We start from the raw sequence: 14,670 nt of genomic DNA, 5'->3' as shown, positions 1-14,670 counted from the left end.
TCGCTTCAGAACTTAAACCTCCTATGGCGCCATTTTGATGCTACCAAGCTATCACCTCCCGTTAGCATTCCACTGACTAACATTCATTTTGACGTCACTTTGACAGCGAATAACTTTACATCTGAAGTGTTTAAAGACTCTATTTGTCCATTGTTTATTTCTAAAGACACACGGCAATGTATAAAAGGCTCCATTACCTTGTATCTCATGTTATGGCTCCGTAGCAGACGTTTTTGTAAAAATAGGCTAACGATTGTGTGAGGAATTACCGTATAGTACAGGATAAGCTTGCAGGCAATTTACGTTGTCTCTCTCAGTTGGAGGCTTCGCAGTAAAGCTGGCGATCACCGGAAAAGTGCTTCTAATAGCCTTCACTGGTCTCCGTCCAGAGCAACGGGGTCTGTTGGTCAATTCTTATATACAGTCTATGGTGATTGCTGGATGTGTATATAGAAAACTGTTTGCCATAACAACTTTATAAGGCAATGTTAGTGTTGTGTTTACAGCTGGCTCCTCTGCCCAAATTGGCCAACGTTAATGCAGTTGTAAAATGGTGGAAAATAAAGCACATTTGGTTGGTGTACTAAGTTACTTCTATGGGGTCCACACTGACATATCTTATTTCATATTCGTCACTTTAAGAAAAGGGCTGTTTTCTCTAATGACACAGCTCTGGTTCAAGTGGCAGAAAATTAGCTGCTAAAACAACAGTTTCAGATAAAACCATACACATGCATATCATTTTCATATTAATTTAATGTAAAATCAACATGGGAAAATTATGACTTTCAGCTGGAAATCCAAAAGTAATTATATTTAGCACTATTATAAAGAAGACTTCAAGGCCTCAGAAAATTAGTCATCCAGACCATAGTAGCCAGCCACTGCAGGAATGCAGTTAAAATATAAATGATCATATAAAAAACATTTTTAGTGGCTAGTGGTAAAAGTGGTTAGTTGAAATTTTCCATTCTCATAATTCCCAAGATTTACAAAGGCACCTAAGGACAAAGTCTATGTGGAATTGCTGCAGTCATGCCCACACATTTTGATCTTCTTAAGCTTCTCAAAAACAAGTTGTACCAGAAGCATTCAGTTTGCCTGACTGTTTTGAACTGTGAATGGTTAGTATGTCCTTGTTATTCTATAAGTGTGGTCTAGGAATGCACTGAATGATCATTATGTTGAATTTTTTTTACTGCTGCCAAAATTGTGTAATAATTCAGTTTTTTCCTGAACAGTGATACTGTTTTGTAATGAAACCACACCGCTGCTTCTAGCCCAGTGATAGAATCTTGACTGCAGTACGCAGATCGAGGAGTGGCTCAACGTGGTTGGAGCTAAACGTTTGACTCCAGCAACCGGAGGAGGAAGAATGTGTGTCTGAGGGCAAAACACAGGACTTTCATCCCGGAGACCGGAGTTAGTTTCCCGCGTGTGACATTTGCTTTCCCCGTTGTTGTTTTCCTTAACCCAACCGTCCGTTGTTGTCTCGCGTACCCCAGAGACCGGGGCTCTATTCCCGCGAGTCACGTTTGCTTTCCCCGTTCTTCTTTTTATAAACCCAACCTAGTTCTTCTTTTCCTTTTTTATAATTCAAATATCATTATTTATTATATATATTATACGTTTGAGAATGTGCTGCCCGCGCGGAGTCAAACGTTTAGCTTCGCCCACACATTTAGCCCAACCCCGATCTAGGGCTTACAGGGCTTACTCAAACAGAGGGCAAAGGTCAAGCACAAGGCCTCCAAAGCAGACCATAAGCAAAGGTGAGAGCCATCAATAACATCTGGTGCTCCTAAAATATGTGTGTGTGTTTGTGTATACACATAATATATGTAGGTGTGTTGAGCGACAAGACTCCGCAGTCTCAGTCTGTATTTAGAGATGTTTACATGGGGAACATCTGGATAAAGCCTGAGGTCACTGAGGGTGTTCACATTACCAACACTCCATAAAAGGGCTTTCCCACGGCTGACGGTTCAGTCTGGTGGATATGGCCTTGGGACATTGCAGAAAGACAGACGCTGTAGAGAATTCCTTTTCTGTTTTTTGTTTGTTAAAAAATCACGATCCATGCCTTCAAAGCAATTTAATAATTTCAGCCCAAAACCGACTGTGGCATGCTATTGTGTCATGTAATAATATCGGAGTTAAAGAAAGATTCCACTTTATTCTAACCCATTAATGTGGTGCTATGCGTTTGCTAAATTTGCACTGGCTGTTTCAGATGTCTTCTTTCTGTGTTTACTTTCAGACAAACTCTGAGACAAGCGATTGAAATGATTCATGTAAAAGTTGTGTTTATTGGAAATGCTGTATGGGGCTTGCGCAGCTTGCCATAATATACATTGTTTTGCAGTCTTCATTTCCCCAAATCTGTACAACAGAGGTGGTGAGTGCAAAGGTAACACAACCCATAGAGCCACAACATACACAACTGCCACATTTATGGTGAATACGCCAGGATAAAATTAACTGGAACAGGGGTGCATGGGTAGCTCACCTGGTAGAGCGTGTGCCCCATGTACAGAGACTCAGTCCTCGCCACAGCAGTCGTGGGTTCAATTCTTACCTGAGACCCTTTGGTGCAGGTCATTTCCCCATTCAAGTCTAAGCTGTCCTGTCAAATAAAGGCCTAAAAATGATAAAATAAAAATATTAACTGGAATAGTCCTTTAAGGCAAACTACTCATTAGGTTAAATTCATGCAAATACTGTAAATGTTTCCCCATCATACTTACAGTATATGTAACACTACCACTTAATAAATAAATAATGACTTAAATTTCCTGGTATTGTATTCTCATTTATCTGTTTAAATTGATGTTAGTGTTTTCACTAGTATGATGTTGTTGAACTAAGCTAAATACTAATCGTTTTGATATATCCTGCCCCAAATATGATCCATGCAGTGCAAAAAACAACTGTCATTGGCACATTAAATGGTTTGTTGACCCTGACAAGAAAATCTTGTTTGCAGATGTGATTGATTGATTGGTGTTAATTCTACATAACCACAAAACCATAAAAAAAGAAATTGCCCACACTCACTGTTGTCAGAACAACAACATACTTCACATGAGACACCAATGCGAGTACTTAAGGTTATGTTCACTTGAATCTTTATTGTTTATATCACTCAACATAGATACTAGGTAATCATGTGGTCGCTGTGTTTAAAATGAGAGAAAAAAAGGAAGATTAGCTGAGCCTATTGGTAAAACATTGCTTGACCTTAGGAGGAACAACACAGCTGCACAGACAGAGAGTTTTCCATTGGCAGGACATAGAAGCACATATATTCTGGAGTAGATATCGTCCCTCTCAATCTCCTCTTCCCTCTCCTCCCTAAAGCTAGCAAAGACACTCTCACCCAGAAACTATTCAACACTGTCAATACTAGAGGTTAATTTGTACACTGGCATAAACAGGTACACTTAGTAAAACCAACTATTTTTCTGTGCATTGAGAAAAATACCTACCCATTATCCTAAATATCACTGAAATACATACAGTAGGATGGTAGGGTCACACAGTACTTCAGTAAACCCACTTTCTTTACTATTCATACACCACTGAGAAACTTGCATGTAAAGAACAGGACAATATGTATCGTTAAAAAGGAAATGTGTGTGACTAGTATTTTATACATGTGTGTATTAGATCTACTAACCACAAATTACAACAACAACAAAAATATTTGGCACAATCTTGACAGAGAGAAATACAACTGCAATGAAAGAAAACAACAACAACCAAGTACAAAGGATTTTTAAAATAATGCAGAGATAACATCTAATCTAACCATGCACAAGGTAAGGCAACCTACAGCAGATTGTTTTTTAGATATAGAAAAAGATACAGTGTATGCACCTAGAGGAGTGCAACTATTTCTACCACACCTGCAAGGACTGCCGTCAGCATTGTCTGCTGAGTTTATACTTTAGAAATTTAGGCTTGTGGGTTTCTGGCCCTGCCGACAGACAGACAGTCTGGTGCAGACTAAAGTCATCACTCTTGTACAGCAGGGGTTACTGGTAGTGTCGCTCATCATCAATAACTTAAGTAATGCAAAGTATGCTCTTATGCTACAATAAAGCCTTATTGTGGACTTCGACAGGAAAATAGATGTATCAAAATCCAGATTAGTTTTTTTTTAAACTACAGAGTATTGGATTTTCTTTCTCCAATTTACATTCAATTTTCTTTTGCTGTTATTTTTTTTCTTAAGAAATTCTTCAAGATTTATACTGAGTTTCTGTATATATGTGTGTGTGTGTGTGTGTGTGTGTGTGTGTGTGTGTGTGTGTGTGTGAGAGTGTGTGTGTGTGTGGGTGTGGGGTGTATGCACATGTGTACATCAGTGTACAGCTTGTGATGTGTTGGGGATGGTTGTGTTTTACAAATCCTTCGTCTTGATGAGGGTAACCAAGGGCTTGTCGTCAGGACTGTAGTCTTCATAGGCGATGGGAGTGGCATCGTACATGGCAGGCCTGGCCTTCTTGCCAAATCTAATGAGAAAGCATAAATACAAACAGTGCATCAATATTGCATCATCTAATACAGTTTTGTAATGTAGCCCCTTACTTTGTTGGTACTGAGTAAACAGTAACTTTTATAAAAAAGGGCACTTTAGTGATTTAGTGTTGGACTTCTATAAAGTTAAAGGGAATCACAAAAGATAGAATAGTAAAATAAAAACATGAATGGTTAAAATGTATGCAGCGTCTGAGTCGGAGATATCCTAGCTTTTAGCTTAAAACCACTGGATCCTACACTTTCCACAATGCAACTCAATAGCGTCTTTTTGTGAGAAGCACCATAATGTCCCTGTGTTTTAAACTCAACATCCAGAGTTTGTAAATCAGGCTGTCCGTTAGAACTTTAAGGTCTCCCAGCTAAAGCTGAGATAACCCGTGATTACATTATCCAATAACCGTACTGATGTTATTAGATGTTATTTTCTCAGACGTTATGAAAAAAGGAAACTCCTTCAGAGTAACAGAAATGTTTTCAGAAGGTAAGTAGTATTTCCCACGAGTCAGTTTATCCTTGACCATGGAAACAGCAACTGACTTACTCGCTTGTTTTGGAGTTTTCAGCTCCAGAAAAATGGAGTAAGTGGACCTTGAGTTGAGATAGAAATTCCCTTTAAAAAATGCAAAAGTAAGTAAAAGCAGCAACACACACTTACGTACATGAATCAATTGAGTGACATAAAAGCAACACTAGAGAACTTTTCCCGCTTTGGTCCCCCTACAGGTTGTCTCATTCGAACTACAAGCTCGTGCTTCCCAATCTGGCAAACTTGCATAATATAATGTAGTGGACTATTACGCTTCTAACCAGTAGAGGGACCGAAGCGGGAAAAGTTCTCTAGTGTTGCTTTAACCAACACTTCCCTTCCTGAAAGACTTTGCTGTCAACTACAGTAATTAATCCTGTCACTCACCTGGCGTGGCGGATGGAGGCGATGGCATTGCTAAACTCGCTGTCAATGCTGCGGCAGTTGTAGAACTCCTGGTAGGCATGGCGCGACGAACCCTGGTACTCGATGCGGCTGATGCGGCAGATGCCCACGATGAGGATGATGAGCATGAGAACAAAGGCCACACACAGCGCTCCGATGATGATATAGAGGGAGTGGCGGGGCATGTTGGTCAGGGTGTCCTCAGTGTGTTGTGCTGGCTTCCACTGCAGGTCTGAGACACACACACACACACACACACACACACACACACACACACACACACAAGGCATGTAGCTTTCCTCATGTCAGATTTTAGATTAATAGCTGAACCAGACAGTTTCTGACAAGCTGACTTACGGATCTCACAGCTGGGCCCCACCCACCCAGGTGGACAGTGACAGGTGAAGCCATTTGACTGGTCAACGCAGGTTCCTCCATGGTGACAAGGGTTGCTCTCGCACTCGTTAATGTCGACCTCACACTTTTCCCCTAAGCGGACAGGTAAGGTTGCGTTCAATAACAAGAGCAACAAAGCCAAGAGCAGAAACTGAGGCTCCCGGTATTCTGACTCCTGATGCAATTGTTTTCAAACACACGAACGCTAACAGCAAAATGCAGAATTGTAATGTGTCATTATTATTTGACCAAATATTATCACAATAAGAAACTGTATGAGGGGGGAGACTCATCTTATTATATATTAAGCTTGAATGCAGTTGTTTTTAATGAAGTCTATTAAACGCATCATTTACCATATCCTGGTGTTCAGCCTTAACTGTAAATCATACTAATATGGAGTTAGTCTACCACTGTTCAGTTCAGTGCTCACCCAGGTATCCAGGTGGGCAGGCACAGGAAACATTGAGTCCTGCACTCTCACAGTGGCCTCCATTCTGGCAGTGCATCTTCAGACATGGATCCTTGTATATTTCACAGTGTCTGCCTGCACACACACAAACACACAGAGAGCATGTCCTATGAAACCCTAACTTCTATGTAGAAGTAAAGCTAATTTACAGGTGTGTGCCTGCATCTAAAAATAATCACATACTCACCCATATGCTCACACATACTGTACATACCTTCAAACTGTGGTGTGCAGACACACTCATAGGCATTGATGAGATCCCTACAGGTGGCATAGTTCTGGCAGGGGGCAGACAGACACTCATTGTACTCCTCTTCACAGTACAAGCCATGGTAGCCTTAATGGGACACACAAATATATACAGCATATATTAATGTTAGAGTCATTAAATACTTAATGTCATTTTGCTGCTGCACCCAGATAATGTTTTAACCTTTGTTAATCTAGGAGAGTGTTTTGCTGAAAAGGAATGCTCTTTAGCTGTGATCAGCAGGTAGTGTAAGTCATTTACATATACTGACACATCTTTGGATCTGCCTAGATACGAAAACAACACTGGTTAACTACAGATGTCAATCAATTAAACAATTGTTAATTGTCCAATATATCCAGTCTTAATATATTGTCAGCCCAGTATTTTGCCAAAATTTCAATGGCACTGGGCATAAGGTCAAATGACATGCAGTGCACTGTGTTTTCCATGGGATGGCAGCTGCGTACTGAGGCAGAATAAGCCTGCAATATCTGAAAACATGGTCACTGTATAAGTAACAAACAATCAATTACTCTTCTATTTCTCCGATAATGTTTAGAAGCTAAGTGTAATGTGCAAATTATATCTGTTTAACATGCACTGCTACAGTTTGTGGGCTAGTTATATATACAACTGTTTTTTTTTTTAAACACAGGAAAAGACTGGAGGATAGAGTGAATGTCAGTATGTTTAGTCAAGTCACTCACTGTGCATCTAAATATTCAGTAATTAGGCTGACATGAATATTCCCGGATCATATGATGTACCTTCATATACCTGTTCACATTTGCAGCTATACTTCATAGAAATGCTTCACCATCTACCACTTGAGAACAAAAATCACCAGAAGAGTCCTTACACGACTAATGTAGCAATCTGTTTTCATAAGCTCCGCTCCCACTTGACTACATTTTTCAATTGGGTCCCAGTGCTGTCAAAGTTTCAACAAACCCTACCTGGACCTTAGCTAACATGTGTTTGGGAAAGGAGAGAGGGGGAATTAATGAAGAGCCCAGTCAGATCCTCTAGGGTCCTCTCTGTGAAATGCCAGTGAAATGTCAAGTGCCTTTCCAAGACTCAGTCTGCTATCTGTAGGCTGGCTGGTGGGATGGCAGCCTCTCATATGAGCTGGATTACAGAAAACTGGAGGAGGGATCCTTCTACATATCAGCTCACCAGCCTTCTTTTAAACAGCCAGCAGGCATTTGCACAACATACACCCAAAATCACAGATTTTGCAGACAAGCACAGAAACTACTGTATTCATGTGAACACGTGCATGCAGGCACACACCCACACCCACACCCACACACACACAGACACACACACAAACACACACACACACACACACACACACACATACACATACACACACAAATACAAACTTTCATACGCAGCATGCACACACAATCATACCTCAGACACCAGCTGGCATTCTGATGAGGTGGACAAAAGGTCAGTTTTGATCGAAAACAAAATTGACCTCTGTGTGTGTGTGTGTGTGTGTGTGTGTGTGTGTGTGTGTGTGTGTGTGTGTGTGTGTGTGTGTGTGCGTGTGTGTGCGTGTGTGTGCGTGTGTGTGTTGTAATGTATGCAATGCTAATTACAAATCACCAATTTCACCATTCCCATTAGACAGGGTTGCCTGAGTGGAGACATTTGATTGGATGGCAGCATCTGCTCGACCAGCATAGTCGAAGACTCAGACAATTGATTGGGAGCCACCACGTGCGCACACACACACACACACACACACACACACACACACACTTGTAAGGCAACTGCTTCACCATGGCAACCACCAAAACAGAGGATGAAAGGGGAATGAGGTGAGGTAAACAGCAGGAAGATAAAGACAAGAAAGGACAAAGGGAGAAGGAGAAAAAAGAAAAATATGAAAGAAATGCATAATAGAAAAAAATAAGGCTGTGGGGAAGAAAAAATAGATCTCAATATTTGGAAAGCAAGGGACGACTGCTCTGCATGCGGGGACACAGCAAGTGAAAGCATTTGAATAAACATGAAGAACATGGCTTATGGACAGATTATCAACTCAAGCAATAACTCTTACAGTTCAAATATTTAGGAAACTGTTTCACAGGTTTGAAAAAGAACTAGAAAAAAGCTCATATCATTCCAAATCCAAATCAATAGGTAAAAAACAGCTGTTTAGTAATTTGTCTGTGTCCTGCAGAGACTATACTTTTAAGATATGTCGATAGCATCCTGCAAAGCTAAGCCATACTGCAAAATAGACAACAAAAGAAGCTACTGTATAGGCTGCTGATGCAGGAGAATGAATGGGAGCATCAAGTAAGAGACTCAGATGGTGACTGGCTTATACATGACTGACAGACGGTGTAAACAGAAAGCAGTAGGGGCAAAATGTCAAATTATGTTCATGGCCCACTGGGAAAGTCATCTATCTCACCATCTCAGCAAGGTAATTGCAAGACGATGGATAATGATAAGTCATCATTCCACTCAATTGATTTCATCACAGAGGCATCGGAGCGAGCGCCACAATCGTCCCGTCAGACGATATTTACTGCTTCTCTGACTCAGAGCTCATGCTAAAAGTCACTGTCTTTATATATATCACTAAGCTTTATGTGTTGGCTGTAAAGCTGTACTTAGAGTGGTGATGGATTCAGAAGGTATCTTAAAGCTATGGACGGATTTCTGAATTGAGCTCAGGCCCAAAGGGTCCAAGTGCTCAGGCATCCCAAGGCAATAGCTTATGTTTATAGAGACTTACATTAATATTTTTTGTTCAAAAGTCCAAGTGGTGAATCAAAAGTAAAGATGTCTTGATCAGGTAACTAAAAACGAGGTGAGCTGTCCCACCTCGAACTGCCTTTGGCTAAATTTGACATCAGCGCCATGACATCAGCGCCATGACATCAGCGCCATGACATCAGCGGCCAGTGTTGTGCCTGAACGCGTTAATATTTCGGGCAAACGTGAACTGAACGTTTTGCATTACTGCCTGATGAACGTTACTGTTACTGTTACTCGTTCATTCTGGCGTCTGTGAACGGCAGGCTCTCTCAGTTTAACTTTGTTTAATAGAGCGCCAGATTTCTATAAAGCCTTCCAGGTAAAAACCTGGCTAAAAAACAGCGTAAACAGGCTTTAATATGTGTCGCACTATCGCTTGCGTCATCAAAACAAAAAGCAGCATGTAGGCAACAGCAGCATGGAGGCGACATGTGATCATTTAAACGAGTCAGTGAGGATGGGAAAAATCTTACTTTTCTGTGCAAACTTTGCCCACCGGCTTTCATTTGCACCTTAAGGACTACTGTCCTGTTTCTTTTAATCATTTCTCATTAAAAAAGACCAGCACGTTTTTCTGTTTTACTGTAGGGGTGAAAGCTGCAGCTGCTACTAGTGTGGACTGAATGGACAGCAACAAAGCATTAAAGCAACAATGGGGAAATGCTGTCCCCTCAATGCTAATGTAAACCCTGGTTGGATAAGGATTCAAAATTGGATATGAAGATGAAATCTGACGCATAGTTTCAGTGTTAAAACTGATAGAATAATGGCTGTCTGTGGTTCTATATGGGCTGTGGCAATAATTTTGAAACATAATAGCTGTGGAAAAAAAGAACTATGAACTAGTTCATTTTTGGAACTGTGAACATAGTTAAAAATTTTGAAGTATGAACTATGAACTGAACTTTGAACTAGTTAATGTAGAAAGTGAACTTTCCCAACACTGTCAGCGGCCAGCAGCACCCAAAGTCTTAGTAAAACCACCAGTCACTGAGATGACTGACACTGCAGCTCACCTGGGACACACATACACCTGTAGCTGTTACCCACGCTGCGGCAGACCCCGTGGGCGCAGGGGTTTAGGGCACAGAAGTCCACCAGCTGGGCACATGTAGGGCCGGTGAAGCCTGCTGTGCAGCTACAGCCGAACCCCAGGGGGCCAGGGCCCTGGGCGTAGCATGTCCCGTTATTGTGACAGGGGCTGGAGGCACACGGGTCCACTTTCTGCTCACACGTAGCACCCTGGTAGCCTGCAAGAGGGAGAGGCAGAGATGAGGGTGTGAAATGGTTGGACAGAGAGAGATAAAATTATGGGAAACTGACACAAAAATAATATAATAGTAATCGTATGCCTGAAAGGAAAACAGAACCTCTGGAATGCTGCCAGTACCCTTGATATTATTTACACCTGAGTGTCTTTATCAGCTAGGAAACATTAAACAACACGTAGTAGAGCACCAGGCTGAGGTTCATGTGCAGGCCTATTGCTTATTCTGCAGGCAAAGGTCAGATGAAACTTAGTCTATATCCTTGACGTTCCACTTTCGGGATTGCTCCGTTGCCGACGGAAATTCCACCGGATTTCATTCATTTAGGCCGGATATCCGTTGCCTTGGGTTTCCTTTGTGTTGGCATTTTAAAGGTGCTCTAAGCGATGTTGGGTGATGTCACTTCTTGTTGACGTTCGAAGTATTGTCAAACAAAACGGAGGCTAGCTCGCCCCGCCCCGCCCTCCTCCTTATCCTGTCCCCTTCCGCGCACTAACCCCCCAACCCCCATCCCTAAATCCTTCTTGTTGGTTATTGGCTGGAACACTGTTTGTTATGTTTCGTGGTGCAGGTTGCCGCAGTTTGTTTTTGTTGCCGTTTGTGGAGCCTGGGCTGTTTACAGAGACCGCGTTTTTCTTACAGTGTGTTCAGGGGACAGGCAGCTCGCGGATAGGGAAGAGATGTTTGCTGCATGTGACAAAAAAAATGTGTAGCCTAAAAAACGTGTGACATCACTTAGAGCACCTTTAAACTCTCTCCTTCCCGAGGCTATTCAGCTTTTCCCGGTGCTTAGCAGCGCCCAAGATCTATTGCGATTGGTTTAAAGAAATGGCAATAAACCAGAGCACGTTTTTCTTCAATCCCGGAATGCTGTGTGAACTAACCAGACCCTCCGCAGCGCCGTGGTGGAGGAAGGTCTGGCAAAGTGAGACTATGAAACTCTTTTGAAGTTCATTCATTTCAAGACTTCAGATGAAGATACTTGCAAAATGGTGGGCAGAGTGACACAGCAGGGTTTGTGTTTATGCAAATCAGGTGTTGCGGTACGATATGTGACAGACATTTTGGCATGAAATTGCACCTACTCTTCTGCCATCTAAGACCACCTCTTACAAATAAGTTCACAAAGAAATGTTTGTGGGTTTAGTTGTCAGAGACGCACACAAAGACCTCTTGACTTAAATGTATGTAGGTATGGTGAGCTCTTTTTTTTTTTTTTTACTTTGATTTTTAGAATAATTTACACAAACTCAAAATGGGATTTAACTGCCTTTAAGGTCTGTACTGAGTAAGTCACTCTTACCAGAAATCAACCATCCGAGGGCAGCAGGTTGTATGGGTTTGTTCCTGTGTTTTGTTCTGCAGCCTCTTAAATTACTAAGTGATGCACACATGCTTCATCCAGTGTGGGGAGCTGAGTTAAATCTCAGGACACAGCACAAGCGAGTATACATACGTACACAAAATATGTACACAAACTTCAGACACAAAATGTCCTGCTTGCACAACTGCAGTAATTTATCCCAGCTGTGAGCAGAGTGACAGTACTGATCAAAGATAAATATACTGAGAAAAAAGACAGCAAGTGATTTGGATCTGTCATCATCCACCACCCAAAATCACCGCCTAACGTTCTTTCTTTTATCCCTTCCTTCTCGTTGTTAGAGACAAGAACATACGGTGAAAGCAGCTTATCAGAAAATAAATTGTTGCTGTTGACAGAATCTGTCTTAATTATTGTGTTGAGGGAGGGTGGTTTTGTTTCTGTCATGCTTTTACTCTTATTTGTCTTTGTGGTGTGACTGGTTGGGTGTTAAAGCTCCTGGTTTCTTCTTCATCTCCTCTCATTAGCTTGTGAGCCTCTGCTACTATTCTCCTCATCTAAAAATAACTTCCTCCCTCTTTTCCTCACCCCTTCTCCTCCTCTGTCTTCATCTCCCCATGAGAGCAGCCATTGTACTGCAGAGCGGAGAGAGACTGTGTACACGCACACACCTCGCTGCGATACAGTGTGCGTGGTTCCTCTGATTTACAGTAACACCGTAGTAAATTCCTGTGCTGACTGCACCAGAGTGCACACTAATGAAGAGATCTCTCTCAAGCATCCATTGATCTGCAAGACATTCTTTCAGGGGAGGACATTTATCATTCAGCTGCAGAGAGCAGTCAGGAGGAAAATCTCACCCAAATGTCTTCACTCCTCTGCATCCTTCTTCCAAGCTCCCTTTCCCTTTTTCTATCATATGCTTGCAAACACACACACACACACACACACACACACACACACACACACACACACACACACACATACACACACGATTTGTTATGATTTGTTTTTGTTCTGCCATGGTTTAATCCCCTGCTTTCCTCTGTGTTTAGCTTCTTGCTCTGCGTAAGAACTTCCACTTCTTGAGTGCAACATTTTCTGTTTATTTGTCTGAATATTTATTGAAAGTGCGTTGAAAAACGCACACCCATTGTGACATGGGACCTCACTGACATAGAGGTGTCTGTTTGTTCCTGCTGCTGGCATTCAAACCTGCCAACATTAAAAGCAGTTAACAGTTTATATTTAGCTAGCCCGCTCACTCCCCCGCCTGCCAGTTCTGACTGGAAGCAGTCAGAGTACTGACACTTCCTCTTCTGTCAGTGTGTAAAAGAGCGTGTGTGTGTGTGTGTGTGTGTGTGTGTGTGTGTGTGTGTGTGTGTGTGTGTGTGTGTGTGTGGGTGAATACACCGTTGTCAGTACGTGGTGTACGTTAATCACAAACTAGTGCGCTCTTGTTAAGAAAATGCTGTTTCGGCAGAAGTTTTGCGGTCACAGATTTCCCCGAAGAGGCTGATGCAGGTCGCTGAGGCTATGAAGACTAATTAGAATAGAGGAGGAAAGTTTAAATTAAGCATCTCAGCGGCACAGATATTGTTCAAACAGCAGCAGACACACAGACTGTATAATAACTGGATTCAGACAGCTGAAAAATGCACACAGGATTCACACTTTTTCTGTCTTTATGTTTCCCTGTTTTCTTTTTTACAAAGAAACACCACAAGCTGTCAGAGGGGGATTTGGCAGGGAAACTTGTTTTGTGTGTATGTCTAATTTCCTTCTAAAATGTCAAATTGATTTCTTGTTTCAAAACATATTACTGATAATTTTTTTTATTATGATAGTGTGCACTAATTTCTATTCTAAATGCGGACAATGCATTTATTTCTGGCACCACACACCAACACATGCAGCAATTGATAGGATAAGAGAACTTTATTTATCCTGAAGGAAATTATTGTGCAGCAGTTTCAGTACAAAGAAGGAAAGAGTGCAAATATATAGTGTGCAACTATTAAATATTAATAAAGGTGCAAATATAAAAATATCAATAAATTGGGTTCGTACCTTCGGGACAATAGCACCTGGGCCCGGCCAGGCTGCTGAAGCATGTGGCTCCATTCTTGCAGGGCTGAGAAAGGCAGTGGTCAACCAGCAACTGGCAGTGCTCCCCTTCATAACCTAGAAACACAATCTATAATCAAACTACTTGAATTATTTCAGTAGATTTAATCAAATGCAGTTAAAAGTGATCTAGTTAAGCTACAGATGCAGTGCAAAACAAAGCCAACTAGGCACATAGGGACTTTAATTCAAAACTTAAAATTCTGTTTTATGAGTTATGAGAAAACTTTGATTCATTACTTGTGTTTGTGTTTGTATGTTGTCTATAGGATAGATTTTTGTAAATCCCAGGAAGAGTGTAGCAACAACTATGGTAGTAGCTAATGGGCATCCTAATAAAGAAATACAGAATTATGTAAATAAGCCATTAATTTCCACAGAATTTGGCCACATTGACTGACTATTGTCCGCCTGCATCTTTTTTTCCTGTTTAGTTAATCTCATCAGCTGCTAACACGGCTTTTTAGCATAGTTCCTTAATGTGGAGTGACATGACATCAGTGGTCACCTCCGACATTTACCTTCCTAGCAGAGGCCACGGCTTCAAGTCCATGTCCTAAAATAAATCTGACA

The 14,670-nt window shown here is 41.5% G+C and overlaps 1 protein-coding gene across 1 annotated transcript in view; it reads right to left on the bottom strand.

The window, feature by feature from the left end:
• Positions 1 to 3,105: 3,105 nt before the first annotated feature.
• dner (delta/notch-like EGF repeat containing) overlaps positions 3,106 to 14,670 on the bottom strand; it is a 51,774-nt gene continuing 40,209 nt past the window's right edge. The window contains exons 7-13 of the mRNA XM_028573984.1: positions 14,041 to 14,154; positions 10,395 to 10,628; positions 6,559 to 6,681; positions 6,306 to 6,419; positions 5,834 to 5,965; positions 5,459 to 5,708; positions 3,106 to 4,517 (exon numbers count right to left, since the gene is read on the bottom strand). Of these exons, the coding sequence (XP_028429785.1) occupies positions 4,406 to 4,517; positions 5,459 to 5,708; positions 5,834 to 5,965; positions 6,306 to 6,419; positions 6,559 to 6,681; positions 10,395 to 10,628; positions 14,041 to 14,154 (1,079 nt within the window). The 3' untranslated portion in view covers positions 3,106 to 4,405. The remainder of the gene's footprint in view (positions 4,518 to 5,458; positions 5,709 to 5,833; positions 5,966 to 6,305; positions 6,420 to 6,558; positions 6,682 to 10,394; positions 10,629 to 14,040; positions 14,155 to 14,670) is intronic.

The sequence above is a fragment of the Perca flavescens genome, chromosome 3 (assembly GCF_004354835.1).
Source record: "Perca flavescens isolate YP-PL-M2 chromosome 3, PFLA_1.0, whole genome shotgun sequence".
In the NCBI taxonomy this organism is placed as follows: domain Eukaryota; kingdom Metazoa; phylum Chordata; class Actinopteri; order Perciformes; family Percidae; genus Perca; species Perca flavescens.
The sequence above is the reverse complement of the archived record's forward strand: the minus strand, read 5'-3'. Positions and strand labels throughout refer to the sequence as shown.